This window comes from Pungitius pungitius, chromosome 20, assembly GCF_949316345.1.
Source record: "Pungitius pungitius chromosome 20, fPunPun2.1, whole genome shotgun sequence".
NCBI classification, from domain to species: Eukaryota; Metazoa; Chordata; class Actinopteri; order Perciformes; family Gasterosteidae; genus Pungitius; species Pungitius pungitius.
This window is the reverse complement of record NC_084919.1, coordinates 15,959,367-15,978,128: the sequence shown is the minus strand read 5'-3', so window position 1 is coordinate 15,978,128 and position 18,762 is coordinate 15,959,367. Positions and strand designations below refer to the sequence as shown.

General features: G+C 45.3%; 3 protein-coding genes across 5 annotated transcripts in view; all 3 read left to right on the top strand.

Annotated features, from left to right (window-relative positions):
* The first annotated feature begins 4,476 nt into the window (after window positions 1-4,476).
* Window positions 4,477-7,695, top strand: LOC134107860 (uncharacterized). Its single transcript, XM_062559811.1, has 4 exons — window positions 4,477-5,927; window positions 6,468-6,751; window positions 6,873-7,037; window positions 7,638-7,695. The coding sequence occupies exons 1-4, from the start codon at window positions 4,614-4,616 to the stop codon at window positions 7,693-7,695; spliced, it is 1,821 nt and encodes a 606-aa protein (XP_062415795.1). The 5' UTR covers window positions 4,477-4,613.
* Window positions 7,696-9,326: 1,631 nt separating this feature from the next.
* nus1 (NUS1 dehydrodolichyl diphosphate synthase subunit) lies at window positions 9,327-16,785 on the top strand. The gene is made up of 5 exons (XM_037449354.2): window positions 9,327-9,919; window positions 10,276-10,401; window positions 14,191-14,343; window positions 14,847-14,946; window positions 15,182-16,785. Exons 1-5 carry the CDS (start codon window positions 9,520-9,522, stop codon window positions 15,270-15,272), a joined length of 870 nt encoding a protein of 289 aa, XP_037305251.2. The 5' UTR covers window positions 9,327-9,519; the 3' UTR covers window positions 15,273-16,785.
* Window positions 16,786-17,624: 839 nt separating this feature from the next.
* The window catches only part of slc35f1 (solute carrier family 35 member F1), a 32,855-nt gene continuing 31,717 nt past the window's right edge, over window positions 17,625-18,762 (top strand). For all 3 annotated transcript variants that reach the window (XM_037449344.2, XM_037449343.2, XM_062559483.1), the window contains exon 1: window positions 17,625-17,965. In XM_037449344.2, coding sequence (XP_037305241.2) covers window positions 17,871-17,965 — 95 coding nt within the window. In that variant the 5' untranslated portion in view covers window positions 17,625-17,870. The remainder of the gene's footprint in view (window positions 17,966-18,762) is intronic.

Here is an 18,762-nt window from a genome sequence, read left to right as displayed (position 1 = left end):
CCCCTGCTAAGTACAAGCAAAGAGACTGAATAAACTATTGACTGTAACTGCTTCTGGTTTTATCCATTTACTTTGGGTAACCTGCAAGATGGAACTACATGGTGGCTAGTACAAAGTTGTACTTTGTCACAAATGCTACAGCTGAAGTTAAGTCTAAAACTGAAAGAATTCAGATTATTGTTAAAGCAGCAATACACCATTTAGATATGGCAGAATTAAAGTGGGAAGAAGTGAGGGATGAACTTAGTGTACAGTCGAGTCAAGAGACAGCATAGGTGGGCTAATCATTTTAGTAATGCTAATCCTGCATTGGAATTCAAGAAGTTTGATCGCAAATGGGCAGTATTTTAAGCAATTTGTTGGGATTAGAAAAGAAAAACCAGATGTAATATGTGTCCAGGAATCCTGGTTAAAGCCAAATTTGGAGTTTATAATATATGGATACATATCAGTTAGACAAGACAGGGAAAATGGTGGTGGAGGGGGATGTATTACATTTATAAGGCAAGGGATTCCGTATAGGGTGTTAGGTATAGGTAAGGAGCAAGAGTATGTAGTAGTAGAAACGTGGGGGGAAAGGAAAAAAATTGTAATTATAAATTATTACAATCCATGTAGGAAGTTAGGCTTAATCAAATTAGAGAAAATAAGGGGACAAGATAATAATAATATTGTATGGTGTGGGGATTTCAATGCACATAATACATTGTTGGGGTAGTGAGAAAATGGATAGTAATGGACAAGTAATCGAAGAACTATTAGATGAGAAAAACTTAGTTTGTTTAAATGATGGAAGTAAAATGAGGATAGAGGTTAAGACTGGGAAGCAATCTGCACTGGATCTAACAATGATATCTAGTAATATGGCAGCGATATGTAAATGGCGTGTTTATAAAGAAGGAACAATAGGTAGTGATCACTATCTAGTAATGTGTGAAGTTAATATGGCAGTATCTCAAAGTATAGGAAATAGAGGAGGAAGATGGGTTTTTGAGAAAGCAAATTGGGAAAAATTACAGGGGGAAAGTGACAGGTACCTGAACCAGATTGAATATAATAATGATATAGAGACACTGGAAAGTTTGTTTTTTGTCATAGCATGTTGAAACGGTTAAGTGAAAAGGGGAAAGAAAAATTGTTGATGCTATATAAGAAAGTGTGGGAGAAATCTGAAGGAAAGAGTGTAATATGGAAAGAAACCATTAGAAATTGGCAACAGCAGTGGGATAGGGAAAATAAAGGAAGACATTTGTATACTATTCAAAATAAAATTGGGGTTGTGAAGAAAAGGGGAGGAAATAGAAGAGAAGAAATTGTTATGAGCAGATTAAGGATAGGTCACAGTAATTTGAACAGCACACTTCATATTATAAGGAAGCACCCAACGGGTTTTTGTCAGAGGTGGGAACAAGTCACTGTTAGGCAAGTCACAAGCAAGTCTCAAGTCATTGCCCTCGAGTCCCGAGTCAAGTCGAGTCAAAGACGAAGCAAGTCCCAAGTCGAGTCACAAGTCAAAGCCAACAAGTCTCAAGTCGAGTCACAAGTCGTACCATTTTAGTTTCGAATCATTTCGAGTCCTTTTATTATAGTGGGGACGGGGAACCCTGGGTGATGGTGCGCTGCCTCACAGACCTAGACTACGAAGGGAAGGCTAATGGTGGATGGACTGTGACTGTGTTATAGTACTGTAACGCTCACCCCAATGCTGCAGCGTAAATAAGGAGGCGATGACTGGCTTGCAACTCCGCTGCATTTATTTATATAAAACAACTCAACTTCGGTCACTGTTGGCCGTCACCACGCCGAACGAACACTTCCGCATACACGGCCCCCCAAAACTCGGGTTGTCTCGCGTAACTACAGCTAGTAACAGAGCATAACGTGAACACATGCAACATCTGCATAACTGATTAACTAATAACATTAACTCAGCTCATTACAGTACTTTAAAACGGACGTTGACATAATGTTGGCGAGGATTTCCATCGGAGTCTGAATCCGGGTTCAAAAATCCCCCAGTTTTCATGGGAAGTAGCAAGTCTTCTCGAGTCAATAGGCTCGAGTCCAAGTCAAGTCACGAGTCATCGGTGTTCAAGTCCAAGTCGAGTTGCAAGTCTTTGTACGTTTTGTCGAGTCGAGTCTCAAGTCATCAAAATCATGACTCGAGTCTGACTCGAGTCCAAGTCACATGTGTTGAGTTGAGTTGCTTGACTTCTTGCAGCTAACGTTGCATTCGGAAGAAAAGAGTGGACGATGAAGATGAGCCATCTTTAGCCGCCTTCGGCATATTTATTACGAGCGCTGCTGACACATCAGTCTCACGGTCATACAGCCTTCATTGCCTCCTAGATAAGAAACGGCAAAACATTTGGGACAAACAAAACAGTAACGCAAACGCGTCCACTTTAGCGCCCCCTCGTGGCTTAAGCTTAATACAGAACAGTACAGCATTACATTATTACTACAACTGAGGACATCATGAATGTCACCAGGGGGACATTGTGGTTTAATTATTGGTTATATTTCAGCATGGTTTTGGTTTTATGTATGGCATGTTTTTATAAACATTTTAGCATGTTTTGTTTTTTATAAACATTTTAGCATGTTTTGTTTTTATAAACATTTTAGCATGTTTTGTTTTTATAACATTTTAGCATGGTTTGTTTTATTACATTTTTACTTATAAAACCAATGTTTAGTCAACTACATGCACCTGGAGGGACTAATCAACTACAGAGCCCTGGCCAACCATATTTCACTAGGAGAAAGGACCTCCCCTCTCCAATCACCCCAGCTGCTATAAGGACACCAAGCACGGCATGAGAGGGAGTAGAGAGACCACGAGTAGAGAGACCACGGGAAGGAGAAGCCACAGGAAGGAGAAGCCACAGTGGAGTGAAGCAGTGGAGGACGACAAGGCAGCGGACGAGCAGGCAGGGTGCATACAAGGACGAGACGGATTGGGCACCTCACTGGCAACCGGAAACTCAGAGAAAGGACCGGACGGATCAGCGGCTGGTTGAATTTTAAACCTTGTTTTTAGCGCTTTGTTCCAGCTGGACTTTTTACAATTGTAGTTATTTATGGACTTTTAGTTATAATAAAATCCTCCTTTTAAACCACGTTTTTAAGTCTTGTAACCCATGCTGTTCTTCCTTCGATGAACAAAGAACCGGTTTTTATGGAGACCTAGACTCCGCAACTAGGTGGCGTTGCTGGTACCCTTTTTATAAATTTATCTTATATTTTTTTATTAGATTTTAAGTCCCCCGCCTCACCGGGCTGACAAGGGAACTTTTCTGGCAGTTGCTGGCAGGATCGGATTGGAGAACAGCTGTGGTGATTTAAGACATAAAGGCTTCGAAGATGATGATGCCTGTGTTTCCTGGTGCCCCGTGGCTGCCAAAATTTAAAGGGCCAGGTGAAGATTTAAAATATAGTGATTGGAAGGAACAGATTCAAGGACTGTTAAGTTCCCAAGAATTAACAGAGGCTGGGAAGGCAGCTATTGTGTCGGGAGCCTTAGCAGGAGAGGCTAAACGCCAGGTCAGTGTCCTTGACAGTGAGCGAGACCAGGGTAGGAAGATTTTTCTCCATCTAGACTCTCTCTATGGCGATAGAACCCCAACCCCGGTTTTAAGATCACAGTTCTTCAGTTGTAAACAGAAACCTGGAGAGACTGTACCCTCATTCATATTACGGTTGAGAGAGCTGTTTTGCATGTTGCGGCGGCATGATCCAAGCAACGCCCCCTCTGACACGGTGCTACGAGACCAGTTGTTGCTTGGGCTAAACGAAGGCCCAATGACTCAGGCGCTGAAGGTGTATGCGCGCCGTAACCCAGACGAAGACTTTGCTGCACTACGGCAAGAGGCACTACTGCTGGCCTCAGAACACGGATACACACAGCCGGAGGTAACATGCTTTTCTGTGAACAACTCTCATGCCTCCCCTGCTTTGTTACAGAAGGACAGTTGGAGAGACTCGCTGAAGCGAGAGATCATGGAAGATGTGAAATCCCAGATGCAAGGACTCGCCCAAGAATTAATGAAGGAAATTAAACCACTCCTTCAACCAGTCAATGCACCCCCACCGCCCCTGACACAACATAGGGAGCGGTCGCGACCAGTGTCCAGTGTTAATGACTGGGATGGACAAGGTAGGCCGATCTGTCACCAATGTAGACAAGCGGGACATATAGCCAGGTATTGTAGGAGGCCTGCAGCTTCCCAGGTGGCTTTAAACTAGTCGTCCCTGCTGCTGAGGTCCAAGGGGCAGGGGTTGCTGATGCACTACACGACTCAAGGGCCACGGAAGCCTTTATTGGGCAATGTCCAACTATAGGAGTAACGATTGAAGGGGTTGAGTTGCAAGGACTGTTGGATACGGGGTCTCAGGTTACATTAATGCAGCAGAGTTTATTTGAGCAGCATTTTTCCAAAGCTAAGCTTGGGAAGACCCCTGTAGTTTTCCAGTTAAGGGCAGCCAATGGCCTGGAGATCCCATACACTAGCTACGCAGTGTTTGATCTAGAAGTGGAAGGCATCAAAATACCTGGACGAGGAGTCGTGATTATTAAAGATAGACACTGCACCCACCCGCTCCTCATAGGTATGAATGTTGTGACCGCCTGCTGGGAAACACTTTTTAAACAGCCTGGAAGGCCTGTTTCCACCCCACAGCAGCTGAAGAACCAGAGAGTTTGGCGGGATGCTTTTGCTACCTGTCGACGTATCAAGGCCACCATGACAGAAGACGGATTCTTGGGAAACGTACGGCCAGCTGCTCGCCAAAATATCCAAGTCCCACCAAAGAGTGAACTGCTGGTGTGGGGCCGTGCTCGGATGGGCCCGGGAGGAACTGACTACTGTGCCCTGATGGAAGCACTACCTGAAACCAACAATGTTGGCGTAGCTAGGACACTAGCAGTGGTAAGAAATGGGAGGATCCCTGTTCGTGTCTGTAATCCATATCCCTACACCTTGTCAATAGGGCGGTACCAGAAATTGGGTAAGCTGTACCACATTGATGAAGCTGATGTGCATGGATCTCATGACCTTACCCTATCTCTGGAAGACAATGGTGTTGTTGAAGTGGCTTTGGTAGATGCAACAGTCGACCACAAGGGGCAGGAGCTGCCTGAAGAGGTAAGGAACCTGACTAACCGACCTGATCTCTCTAAACCGCAACAGGAGGAGCTATGCACCCTGCTGCTCAAGTGGAAGGACGCGTTTGCTAACCATGATGAAGACTTTGGTCGGACAGACCTGGTACAACACCGTATCCATACAGGTGATGCAGCGCCCATCAGAGAAAGGTACCGACCTCTTCCGCCTCTGATGTACAAGGAAATGAAAAACCTACTTGCAGAAATGCTTGAGAAGGGGGTAATCAGAGAAAGTTGTAGCCCATGGGCTGCACCCATAGTTCTGGTGAAGAAGAAGGACGGTAACTGGAGGTTCTGTGTGGACTATAGGAAACTTAATGCCGTAACCCATAAAGATGCCTTTCCCCTTCCCAGAATCGAAGAGACTCTAACAAACCTGACCCGAGCCGAGTGGTTTTCTACCCTTGACCTGGCTAGTGGCTATTGGCAGGTTGAGATGGACCCCCAAGACAGAGAGAAAACTGCCTTTACAACCCCACTTGGACTATTCGAGTTTGAGCGCATGCCTTTTGGCCTATGTAATGCACCAGCAACATTTCAGCGCCTAATGCAACAGTGTTTAAGCGGACAAATGGCGGAGTCCCTATTGGTGTATTTGGACGACATCATAATATACTCACCTGACTTTTCCTCTCACCTACAGCATTTGGATGAAGTGATCCAAAGATTGTTGCGGCACGGCCTGAAACTGCAATTGGACAAGTGTAAACTTCTCCAACAAGAAGTCAAGTTTTTGGGCCATGTGGTGGACCATTCTGGGGTAAGACCTGACCCCGATAAAATCTCGTCTGTATCAAACTGGCCTGTTCCATCCACGATAAGGCAAGTGAGAGCCTTACTAGGGCTAGCTGGATACTACAGACGCTTTGTATCTGGGTTTGCCAAAATTGCACGTCCCCTGAATAACTTGTTGACAGGCATTCCAGCAAATAAAAAGTCTGAGACTCGAAGAGTGCAATGGTCCTCCGAGTGCCAAGCAGCCTTCGATGCCCTAAAGAGGGCTTTGACACAAACCCCTGTTCTGGCATACGCTGACTACACACTTCCCTTCATTGTCTACACCGATGCAAGCAACCAGGGGTTGGGAGCAGTGTTAGCCCAAGCCCAGGAGGGAAAGGAACGTGTAATAGCGTACGCCAGCCGAAGTCTACACCCAACCGAGAGGAATGATGCTAACTACAGTTCGTTTAAGCTAGAGCTTCTGGCTCTAAAGTGGGCGGTGACTGAGAAATTCAGAGACTACCTGACTGGAACACAGTTCACAGTATACACAGACAATAACCCTGTTGCTCACCTGCAGACTGCTCGCCTGGGTGCTGTGGAACAACGCTGGGTCGCTCAGCTGGCTTCTTTCAACTACGACGTCAAGTACCGCCCAGGTAAAAGCAATGCTAATGCAGATGCTCTGTCCAGGTTTCCAGTTGACCCCATCCCTACCAGGGTTGCAGACCAGGAGTGTGAGACAGGAGCAAGCGTGACCACAGCAGCCATTGAGCCAACCCCTAGAAGTGAGGACAGTGAGTGGGCTAGCAGCGAATGGGAAGATGCCCAAGCCAATGATCCAGACATAAAAGTGGCTAAGAGGTATGTAGAAAACCAGACTCTACCGACGGGACCAGAACGCCGAGCCTTGTCCTGTAGAGCACAGAGACTGTTGCAACAGCGGAAAAGACTTCAAGTTGAAAACAAAATATTGTGTCGTAAGGTTACTGACCAGCATACCCATGAAGTACGCTTTCAGGTGGTGTGTCCAAGCTCAAGGTGTGAAGAGGTCTGGAAAAAGGTCCATGAAGCCGCTGCCCATGCTGGTGTGGATCGAACACTGGCCCGGATACGACAGCATTTCTATTGGCCTGACATGGAGCAAGAGGTACGCCATTTCCATTTGGGTTGTGTTGCCTGCAGCCTCCAGAGGAAAAGAGTAGAGCCTAGGGCCCCTCTTAACCCAATAGCTGTGTCATACCCTCTTGAGGTAATAGGACTAGACTTCTTGTCCTTAGGTCGGCCAACAGACCGTATTCAAAACATCCTCGTTGCCACGGATTTATTTACACGCTACTCTTGGGCCATCCCTACACATGACCAAACGGCGCAGACGACAGTAAAAGCTCTGTGGACTCATGTAATACAGCCGTTTGGCTGTCCAGCTCGGTTCCATTCTGACCGGGGACCAAATTTTGAGTCGGCATTGATGAAACAGCTCTGCGATACCTATGGTATAACTAAAAGCCGCACAACGCCGTACCATCCTGCAGGAAACGGTGGAACAGAACGCTTTAACCAGACCTTGTTAAACATGCTCCGCTCTCTAGAGACAGAGAAGCAAAACCGTTGGCCAGAATACTTGCTTGAGTTGGTACATGCTTACAATAATACAATACACAGTGCAACCAACTACACTCCCTCTTTTCTTATGTTTGGGAGACATCTGAGGCTTCCTGTACATGTGGGACTTGGTGTCGGTCCCCAGCAACTACGCCATGACATTAGTGGTTGGATACTGGACCACCAACAGAGACTTTCACTAGCGTATCATATAGCTAGACAGAAAATGGGTAACGCAGCCTCCCAAAGTAAACAACACTATGACAAAAGAGCTAAAGCCATGCCACTCTTACCTGGAGAGAGAGTATGGGTACGCAACAGAAATCAACGAGGTCAAGGAAAGTTGTGTACTTGGTGGGACCCTGAACAATTTGTTATTGTTGAACTAGTGGGCAATACAGGGTTGGTGTATAGGATAAAACCTGAGAAGGGGGGCCGTGAACGAACTGTACATAGAAATGCTTTAAAAGTCTGCTTAGCTCCTCCAGCAGACCCCAACCCACCGACCAATGGGCCCGCAGAAGAGACGCCCGCAGAAGAGACACCCTGGCCACAAGGAACAGCATTCTATGGGTTTGCTCCAGCCCCAGTGGTGGTCCCGGCGCAGGAGCAAGGACCAGAAGTAGCGCCACGACGCTCAAACAGGACTAACCTCGGCCAACCACCTGCTTGTTATAGGGACGTTTAGGTATTCATGTTGCAGGGACTGCCAACATTAAAGAGTGGAGGGATGTCACCAGGGGGACATTGTGGTTTAATTATTGGTTATATTTCAGCATGGTTTTGGTTTTATGTATGGCATGTTTTTATAAACATTTTAGCATGTTTTGTTTTTATAACATTTTAGCATGTTTTGTTTTATTACATTTTAGCATGTTTTGTTTTTATAACATTTTAGCATGGTTTGTTTTATTACATTTTTACTTATAAAACCAATGTTTAGTCAACTACATGCACCTGGAGGGACTAATCAACTACAGAGCCCTGGCCAACCATATTTCACTAGGAGAAAAGACCTCCCCTCTCCAATCACCCCAGCTGCTATAAGGACACCAAGCACGGCATGAGAGGGAGTAGAGAGACCACGAGTAGAGAGACCACGAGTAGAGAGACCACGGGAAGGAGAAGCCACAGTGGAGTGAAGCAGTGGAGGACGACAAGGCAGCGGACGAGCAGGCAGGGTGCATACAAGGACGAGACGGATTGGGCACCTCACTGGCAACCGGAAACTCAGAGAAAGGACCGGACGGATCAGCGGCTGGTTGAATTTTAAACCTTGTTTTTAGCGCTTTGTTCCAGCTGGACTTTTTACAATTGTAGTTATTTATGGACTTTTAGTTATAATAAAATCCTCCTTTTAAACCACGTTTTTAAGTCTTGTAACCCATGCTGTTCTTCCTTCGATGAACAAAGAACCGGTTTTTATGGAGACCTAGACTCCGCAACTAGGTGGCGTTGCTGGTACCCTTTTTATAAATTTATCTTATATTTTTTTATTAGATTTTAAGTCCCCCGCCTCACCGGGCTGACATGAACATATTTTAACAACATGACTCGAGTCCACACCTCTGGTTTTTGTGGTTTTTGTCCGGTTGCAGAAACAATAGAGCATGTGTTAATGAATTGTAAACAATATGAAGGACATAGGAAAAGATGATGGAAGAGTTAGGAAAGATTGGAATAAAAGGGATAGGAGTGAAGGAAATACTAAAGAGTGGGGTGAAAAGAATATGAAATAAGGATATGATATAACAGAGAAATAAATCCGGAAGATGGCGGTAGTGCAACATAAAAGGATGCAAGGTACCGATAAACACTAAAGAAGAAGAAGAAGAAGCTACGTGTATCGCGGTGAGGGTTCATAGGTCAGGGGTTGCCAACTAATGAGGAAAATGGCGGCGGGCGGACCGACCTGCAGGCTTCGATAAAACAGGGTTAGCAGGCAGCTCATACTTTAAGAGGAAAGCGCATGTATCGCACATTCACGCCACTACCCTTTAAGGCGCTTTCAAGGAATACGGACACACATGGCACTGCTCTATGGCTTGTTATGGCGGCTACTCCTGCTTCTGGTCCACATCAACAGAGCGCTAGTCGTCTGGCTTCGTTTCCGGCTTTGGGGCTGGAAGAGGCGGCTGTGGGAGCGGGCGATGGCCGGGCTGCTGCTGCCAGTAGCTCTGGCCGGATTCCCGGACCACCAGAAGACAACGAATCAAAACCCCGATGCTAACACTAGTCCGGGGACGGCAAAGCGCCTCGCATTTCGCCGCTCGCGGTGGCTCTCTGACGGCAGGTCTCTGGAAAAGCTGCCGGTGCACATCGGCCTGATTGTGACCGAAGAAGAGCCCAGCTATACGGACATAGCGAACCTGGTGGTCTGGTGTATGGCTGTGGGCATTTCTTATGTCAGCGTCTATGATAATCACGGTAAACATCTTGGCTTTTATCTGCTAGTTATTTTTCTTAAAACACTATGTGCAACGTAATTTATGCCAACTAACCTGGGCCATCTCCGTTCGCTGTATTTAAAACCTTTTGTATATTACATTTGCATAACACATCGCAGCTGTTCTTTGTTTCACTTATTGTGAAAAGTTAGTTTGCAGAGACTGTTCTCCTTCCAGGTTCGCTTAGCAAACAGAAAGGACCTTTACATATCTATATTCCTGCTCCTTCGGAGTAAAATGCTCCTCTGTAACCGATGCATCTCATTTGTCGCAAATGTCTCTGATTATGTGATCAAGCAAAATAACAAAAAATGTTTCTCCGGCCTCTTCACTCAGGGACGTTTCGCAAGAACAACTCCCGTCTGCTGGAGGAGATAGTGAGGCAGCAGCAGGACTTACTCGGTGGGGATGGATCCAAATGCAATGTGGAGTTCCTTAGCAACGGCACTGACAAACACCACGGTAAGGTTTCAGCACAGCTGCTTCAGTCTGCACGTTTACACCCACGTTGGTACAAGCAAGGTCAACTAATGCTTATTGGGATGTATTTAAGGAGATCTGATTTCACCAGCAACACTTCCTCTATGGTTTGAGTTCATTAAGCTAATGGGTAGGGTATCGTTTGAATTTGAGCGATTCCGATTCCGATTCCTTGTTTCGATTCCGGTTCCCAGCGATTCTCGATTCCGATTCTTTTAAGAGGCAGGGTCAAAAAAGTTTAAGTTTAAGATATTTTAAATGAGCTAGCTAACCAAGGGTCTTTCTGAAGGAAATAGTCTGACCTTCTCCATCAATATTAATTCTTTTTATTAACTTTACTATGAATTTCTAACAGGGCTGTTTTCACCTACAATATGAATATCAAACTATGAACTTGAATATTGTATAAACATTATAAATAACAGGGGTACACTTTCCTCCAGAGAGCTTTATTTTTGAAACCTCACAAAAACACATTTACTCGTGAGTGTATGATACTGCAGGTACTTAAACGTTACCTTGCTCCCACTGATGGACGAACCCTTGGAATCAGAGGAAGAGGCAGCGCGTCAAACACGGGGCACACGGGGGGGGGGGGGCGCGCGCAACTCTCCCAACCTCAAATCAGGGACACTTTCGCTGACGGGGGGGCTGCTGGCGGTCGACGCGGGGAGTGCTAGTACAATCTTTTTTTTTCTTTGCAGCGCCAGCCTCACCGCTCATTTTAACAGATAGGACCGCTCCGCTCGGGCCACCCGGCACCCGCGCGCGCACTGGTCTGATGCGTCACAAATCCACAACAACCGGGAGTTTTTTGCCAAGTTTTCGGTTTGTTTCGAGAAGTGTAACCACACTTTGGACCGCCGACGCACGCTATACATGTTCGATCGCGCTGTTACGCCAACACTTCCGGTGCACGCTTCTTCGTTGGTGTTCAGCGGTTTCTATTTCCGGTCGGCGCCGGCGGACTGAGAATCGAAACAAGGAATCGAATTTTAAACTTTTGAACGATACCGGGTAAATCGCAAAGCTAGTTTCGATTCCATTCGATTCTCGATTCTCGATACCCAACCCTACTAATGGGCTCTTCACAAATACAATATAAGGCAATAAGAGATGTTAGAACAGCTGGAAAGAAAGGAAAGCACATCACATAAAGTGATGCATCTTTGTAACTAAAATGACTGTTAAAAAAAAGTATTTTACTAGTGTCAGTATTTTTAGGTTCTCAAATTCAGTTAATTATCCACAAATTAAAATTGTGGAGAACCTGATAAAGTAGCACTCTTCGGAGCTTTACATGATCACCAGCTTTATTTCCTTTACCAACTTATTATTATTCTGGTGAACTAGTGTGTACTATACAACTCACGCATGTGTCAATACACTCAAAGTGACGACATACGTGGAGGAATTTAATCAGGGTTCTTCAAGAGTATCCAATACACCCACATACGTTAATTAATATGGTTTTGGATAATAATGTGAGGTTTCTGTCGTTGAAGACGGCAGCATAAAAGATTCACACACAAAAGCAGCTGGAAGACCAAATATAATTTTACATAAAAGTCCAAATAGACTTAAAGCAAACAGAATGACATCAGTGAGTTGACGGTGGTAAATTACACAAGTTAACTTACTATAGAAATGGCTTTTTAGTCTTTAATCCTTGATCTAATGTCTTCGTAGCTCACATCCCGACGCTGTGTAGATGAGGACACAATTCCTTTATTGACCCACTCCCAGTAAGTCCGTTTCTTGTTGAGAAACAAGAGTTGGCGAAACACCACACCTTTTGATCCCCGCCATCTCAAAGTGACCCAAAGTGGGTAGTTCAGGAAACGTTTATTGCCATATGTCAGACGTACATGGAATTTGACTTGGCGGTTGGTGCATGACAGCAGACAGTACATTAATGGGCAACAGACAACGTAGTGCAAGAATAAGATAAAAATATAATTAAATACATGATATGGATTGGTACGCTAAAGCTATGGGTTAGTAAGTTAAGAAATAAAATAAAAATAAAGAAAGCGCACCAGCTAACAGAAAGTGACAACTGTGTGCATGAGAGTGGGAGTCAGTCAGGGGGGGCCCCGGGCTCTGTTGATGAGCCCGACTGCCAAAGGGAAGAAGCTGTTAGTGTGGTGGGAGGTCTTAGTCCTGATGGACCTCAGCCTCCTGCCGGATGGAAGGGGAATAAACAGTTTATGTCCAGGGTGAGACGGGTCGGCTACAATCCTACTGGCTGCTTCAGAGTCCTGGAAGCGAACAAGTCCTGGAGAGACGGCAGATTGCAGCCAATCACCCTTTCTGCAGAGCGGATGACACGCTGCGGCCTGCCCTTGTCCCTGGCTGTGGCTGCAGCGTACCACACGGTGATGGAGCAGAGGATGGACTTGTAGACGTGGACCATCATTGTCTTTGGCAGGTTGAATTTCTTCAGCTGCCTTAGGAAGAGCAACCTCTGCTGGGCCTTCTTAGTGATGGAGCTGATGTTCATCTCCCACTTGAGGTCCTGGGTGATGATGGAGCCCAGGAAACGGAAGGAATCCACTAGAGCTGCAACTAACGATTATTTTAATAATCGATTAATCTGTCGATTATTTGTTCGATTAATCGATGAATCGGATAAAAAAAATAAAAACATTAATTTCCAACCCTTTATTGAAAAATAGAACTGACAGTGCAAAACATTTAGAAAGTGCACAAACAGATTGCTCCTTGAACATCCCTAAGTAAGCAAATAAAATGGACTAACACAAAAAACATACACACATCGCATGATGTATACTTTACAGCTGCCAAATTAAATATATTAGGCACTAAAAATATTTAGATTAGATTTTTCCAACATGTTTCCGTTTAAGGTGCTGAATCATCGCTGTGGTGCTGAATCATCGCTCCCGTGCCAGGCCATGTCGCTTTTGCATATCTTACAATCAGACATGTCAACCCTCCCAATTTTTCCGGGAGACTCCCGAATTTCAAAGCCCCTCCCGAAAATCTCCCGGACCGACCTTTCTCCCGATTTCCACCCGGACAACAATATTGCTGCACCATCCGTCACTGGGCGGGCCGTTTCAGACCGAACAATAATAAAGGTTACACCTTGAAGTCAAGCGCGGCGATTAGAACGGAAAACGACTGGCGCTGCAAAGAATTTTTTTTGGTGCTGCAATATATTATATTCATTTTACATATAAATGAATGTCACCAACATTTTAGTCTATCTCAATGCAGCGGCTCAGACAGCGTCTGACAGCAAGCCAACAGGAGAAAGGAAGGCGTAAAACCACTGTTATGTAATGGGGTTTTTTTTGTCACATCTACAGCCAATTAGAGTAAATCTTTAGCTTCGGTGGGAGCATTTTGGCTTCAAGCCAAATAAGACAGGAGAGCCAATAGACGTGAATCCCACCATCCCACCATGTTTTTGAACCTGGAAACAACAACCGTTGGTTCCTCCGGACTGCGCCTTTGCCTCTTTGTCTGAGGGCCATGTGCAGGGTGATATCCCCTCTCAAGCCGACTGGTAGCGGGACCGAGACGCCCCGTCTCTCCCAGCAGCACTGCCACGCAGCGTGGCACCGTGCTGGCGGTTGAAGCCCTCGGGCCAACCTCCCCGGCTAGTGCAGCACGCCTTTCCGGTTAACACATTTTCTTTTACCCTACTGCAACTAGCAGTACTGGTTCCTGTGAAGACCCTATAATGCTCTGACCTTTAATCGAGGGGCAGTGGAAGTTGATTTTGTTTGGTGTCTCTCTCAGTGGTTTCCTGCAGGCCCACTGTGAAGGTGTTGTCTCCAGAGGACGGGAAGCAGAGCATCGTACAGGCGGCGCGGCAGCTGTGTCGCTCTGTGGAGAACAAAGAGAAGGGCTCCAAAGACATCAGCGTCTCCATGCTGGACGTCCTGCTCAGAGGTACTAGTTCATTTCATAGTTTTTTTTCACGCAGCAGGCTCGTCTTTTATTTTCTCCCGCAAGAATGGGTTTGTGTGGATTCTCAAAAAGAATATGTATATAAATAATATATATATTACCTTTTTTATATATACTGCATATCTAAACAATGCTGTTCATAGTTTCCGTCAACGAAATTAACACTGCTTTGTAACATGCTTTCTAAAACCCACGTCAACACACGCTTAAGGGTTGGGACAAAGTGCTTCAGAACACATTGGATGGTTTTTTTTGACAATTTGTCTGCAGCCCCGGATATTTTATTTTTGTCGGTCAGAAAAGCTGGATGGAAGCGACGAGTCCCCGCTTTTTTTCCCCGAAGCCTCCACGTTTGAAGGGTAGACACTAAAGACACCAGTTATTAGTATCCATGTACAGTGTCGAGGCTGATGGTCTCAGACAGAATAACATTGATTGCTTATGTAGGCACCCAATTTTTTTCCCCTTGGTGCCGTATCTTTCAGAGTCGAAGAATGTCCCCGACCCTGAACTGGTGGTGAAGTTTGGTCCTGTGGACAGCACGCTGGGCTTCCTCCCCTGGCACATTAGACTCACTGAGTTCATGTAAGCAGCTGTTTCTACACGTATCAACCTTTTAGCATCGAGGAGCAGAACCTTCAGGTTTTATTATGTTTTTGTTCCATTAAAGCTATTACTTGTGGAGGTCAGCATTGGTTCCATACCAGTTAAGTTCCAGGCAGTTGACTGCCTTGTTTCGCTCTTAGTGAGTTTATATTTAGTTTTTCCTCCAACTTTGTGCAGTTTGAATTGTTGAAGTTGTGTCCTGCTCTGTCCTCAGGTCCTTGCCCTCCCACAGAAATGTCTCCTATGAGGACCTGCTGGGTATCCTTCAGCGGTTTGACTCTTGTCAGCAGCGGCTTGGCCAGTGATATGCCGCCCCCTCCCTCTGTGTCCGCCTCAGAAAAGAGGTGTGGGGGTGCACACAATCAAGAGAGTTTGGCCAAGCAGTGCACCCCTCAACGCATCACTGCGTCCCTCAACTCCCCTGCTTTACCTCACTCTGTCTCTTGGGTCTTTGATTGACTCAAAAGACAAGCTCTAGGACTACCAGGGGCCGGCCCCGCTCACTTCCTGCCGCCCGCTCTCGTCTCCCATTCCAGGACTTTGGCACCGCACACACTGACGTGAGTGCGCAGGCCTTTTTCCTCTCCCCCCCCCCCCTTATCTGCTCACTGATTGTCATTCAGTTTCCAGCTGCTGTTGTCTGCCGTGGGTTCAGAACATTTCGCCCCGCCCCCTTCACCCGGCCAGACAACAAAGGAAGAAACTAGGCTTTGTGCTTGTCTTCGCACGGGAAATACGACGACGAAGTAGAAGAAAGACGCTCGATTCCACCAACCACAAGAGGCGGAGTTTGATCTTGGGGGCAGATCGGTTAATAATGTGGAAATGTGAGAAGTTTGTTTGTTGTCCCAGTGGCGTGTTGCTTCAGACACATACAGGCGTTTGTCCATGGCTCCTATCTGCCTGACCAAACTTTGCAATACAGAAATGCTGCCGTTTGTCCCATTGAAACTCAATAACAACTCGTATATCCACCTCAAGCTGACATCAATTTGTCAAACTTATTTTTGAGTGACACTTCACACGCAACTACTCATAGGTTTGACAAACACTACGACCTTTAATATTTAACTTGGCCATCTCAACGTCAATATATGAAAACACTCAAAATACATTTTTTGAGAAACGCGAGCAGTGAGAAGTTAAGTTTAAGTAGAAAAAAAACCCAATATTGACCCAGGAGTACATTTTGACTGGTCAAACATGGATGTTAAAGTTGTGAACTCTTTCATCTAAGCTAGATGTGCAGAAAATGATTTTCGAATATAGTTTAGGTAAACGAAAAAACTGACATTTCTACTTCCATCTTGTTTTATTTGGGGTTTTTTTTTATTCCTCTTGCGACAGTGCCCCTTCCCCTTGCCTGATGGAGGGGAGGTGTTCACTTCCTTTTTGTAAATGTAATGAACACCTAGAGGGATTTTTCCCCCCAAGTTTGCTGCAAACAATCAACTTGGATTCAAGGATGACCTGATTAACTTTGTAGGTCACTGTGGCTTCACGTCTGTCCCATTTTTCGAAAGGTAATTTTCAGCAAATTGGCACAACTGTCCACCTTGACCAAAATTCAACTTATTAGAATTTTATAGCATAAAGATCACTGACCTAACAATCTTTTTTTTCTCCCATAATTCAGGAATAAATGTGCTAATTGTGACAATTTCACATACATGTCTAATGCATATTGAAGGTTTGATCTTTTTGTAATAGCCTTCCTGTGAATTTCAACATGACTGGTTGGCGATAGCATCCATCTGCACGGCAATTATTGTAGTTAATTTGCCAATGGAAATAAATGAGAACCATGTTGATGCTCTACTAACGCCTGTTAGATTGATTGATTGAAACAAAATTGTATGGAGGCATTTGTGCTCCAAATGTATTTGTAACCTTTGGACAGAGTTGGGTGATTGTGTTGTCTAGTTTGGGGAATGCTTCGAGTAACGTCGAAGGGTTTGGATCATACACAGAAACCTTCTTAGAGTTAAAATCACACTGCAAAAAGTTGATTCAACTCTGACTGACGGAGAGGGTGTGTCAGGAACCACAAGGTTGTTGGTTCAAACTCTTGCTTTCCCATGTCAAAGTGTCCCTGAGCAATAAAACCAAACCCTGAATTTCTCCCTGGCCTAAAATGTAAACACCATGTGTTAAAAATGCAATATAAGTTGCTTTTGATAAAAGCATCAGCTAAATGATGTATTTAACACAGATCAAAATGTCAGAATGAGTGTCGACTTAACACTGACAAGATAGGGACAATATAAACACCAGCTTAGAGTTAATATTAAATCTCACAGTCAATTTAACTCTCTGAAATTTGCTGTGTACACATGTGGACACTTATTTGATCCTCATGTCCTCATTTACTTTTTAATTTGTGTTCTGTGTACTTATTTGTATATGAATAGTATGACGTATGTTCTTTGTTACATTGTATACAAATCGAATACTATAAAAAAATAGAGCAGCATGTAGGGAAATGTGAAAGGAATCTGAACTAATATGATCATACAATTCTGACACTGGCCCTGCTCCACATCATTTTGACCTCAACATGAATCCAATTGGAAGTCCTATGTGGTGACGTAATCTGAAGGTAGTTCATTCCTGACGTCGATACACCTGCTGAGGTATTACGTCTTCATCCCGGCAGGGGGTCTGGCTGAGAAGGACCAACGAGCGCAGAACGTGGTCCTGGATCCCGTGGCTTTTCTGCAAGGGGGCAGTGCATCCACGCCGGGGGCTAAGTGCCACTTGAATATTGTTCCCTCCCACAAGCGTGTAGGGCGGTCTGGAGCGCGCGTCGGTCCGCTGAGGTGAGCCCCCCGCCCCCAAATCTCCTCCGCTCCTCCCCAGAAGAAGAACGCTGCTCTCTGCCGCTCGGTCTCGGGTACAGAAGCATGATGTCTGTCGTCTCCACTGTGGAGAGCGTCCCCAGAGTAACGGGCACCCCCGCGCCGAGTCTCTACCAGCGGACAAGGAGACTCCTCACCAGGTACGACAAGGACGAGCATCCCTTTTGTTTCTCCTCTTTTTGTCTGCATTCAGCGCACGCGCCACACGCGCTCATCACTGCTAGTCATATCCAGGGAGGAGAAGCACCAACAGATGTGTAAACGCAACACTGCAGCGTGTGTCTGCATCAGCGTGACACTGCGTGTGTGAAGGAGCGTTTTGACCTTCCAGTGCTGCCTCGGACAAGGTGTTGCTGCTAGTGGGGGGCGGCTGCACAATTGCTGCTGTCCTACTTCACTGTTTTTACTCTTAGATATTTCTCATGCACACACACTCACACCATGCATGTTTCGTGTCACTGACGTAAAGACGTATAGACAGCGGGTATGGGGGGGAGAGGGGGGGCGTAAAGGTTTTGGTGGTAAGGATTCGTTGATAAATTCTGATCAATTTACCTATTTGCGATATTATTTCCTTGAAAAGGGAACCCCATCTTATTCATATGTTTGTAATAAAATAGTCTGTGGCAATCAATCCCAGAATCTATTCTTATACTACAATGGTGGGAGTACATACATGTAGTGATTAGGGTACAGTGAGCCTGCTTCAACCACCTTATTCCAGCTGTTCTCTTGTATGTCTGGTCCTGCTAACTGAACTCTGGGTGCGAGCTGAATTTTACACCAACATATGAGGCCATTTGGTGTGTTCTTGTGCATGCTCTCACTCACGTGGTGATGTTCCTGTGAGGGATGCTATACGTCCTTTATGAAACGTATAAGCATGGAGATGGAGACATTTCAGGGAGCCAAGCGAACAGAATACACATTTAAAAAA

What these genes read in the sequence shown, in the direction of transcription:
- LOC134107860 (XM_062559811.1), top strand. Translation starts at nt 4,614, where the DNA reads ATGAATGTTGTGACCGCCTGCTGGGAAACACTTTTTAAACAGCCTGGA. An exon ending in ATGTGGTGGACCATTCTGGG is followed by an intron (nt 5,928 to 6,467) that starts GTAAGACCTGAC and finishes GCTCACCTGCAG; the next exon opens with ACTGCTCGCCTGGGTGCTGT. An exon ending in GGCCTGACATGGAGCAAGAG is followed by an intron (nt 7,038 to 7,637) that starts GTACGCCATTTC and finishes GTCGGTCCCCAG; the next exon opens with CAACTACGCCATGACATTAG.
- nus1 (XM_037449354.2), top strand. Translation starts at nt 9,520, where the DNA reads ATGGCACTGCTCTATGGCTTGTTATGGCGGCTACTCCTGCTTCTGGTC. An exon ending in CGGCACTGACAAACACCACG is followed by an intron (nt 10,402 to 14,190) that starts GTAAGGTTTCAG and finishes TGTCTCTCTCAG; the next exon opens with TGGTTTCCTGCAGGCCCACT. An exon ending in GCTGGACGTCCTGCTCAGAG is followed by an intron (nt 14,344 to 14,846) that starts GTACTAGTTCAT and finishes CGTATCTTTCAG; the next exon opens with AGTCGAAGAATGTCCCCGAC.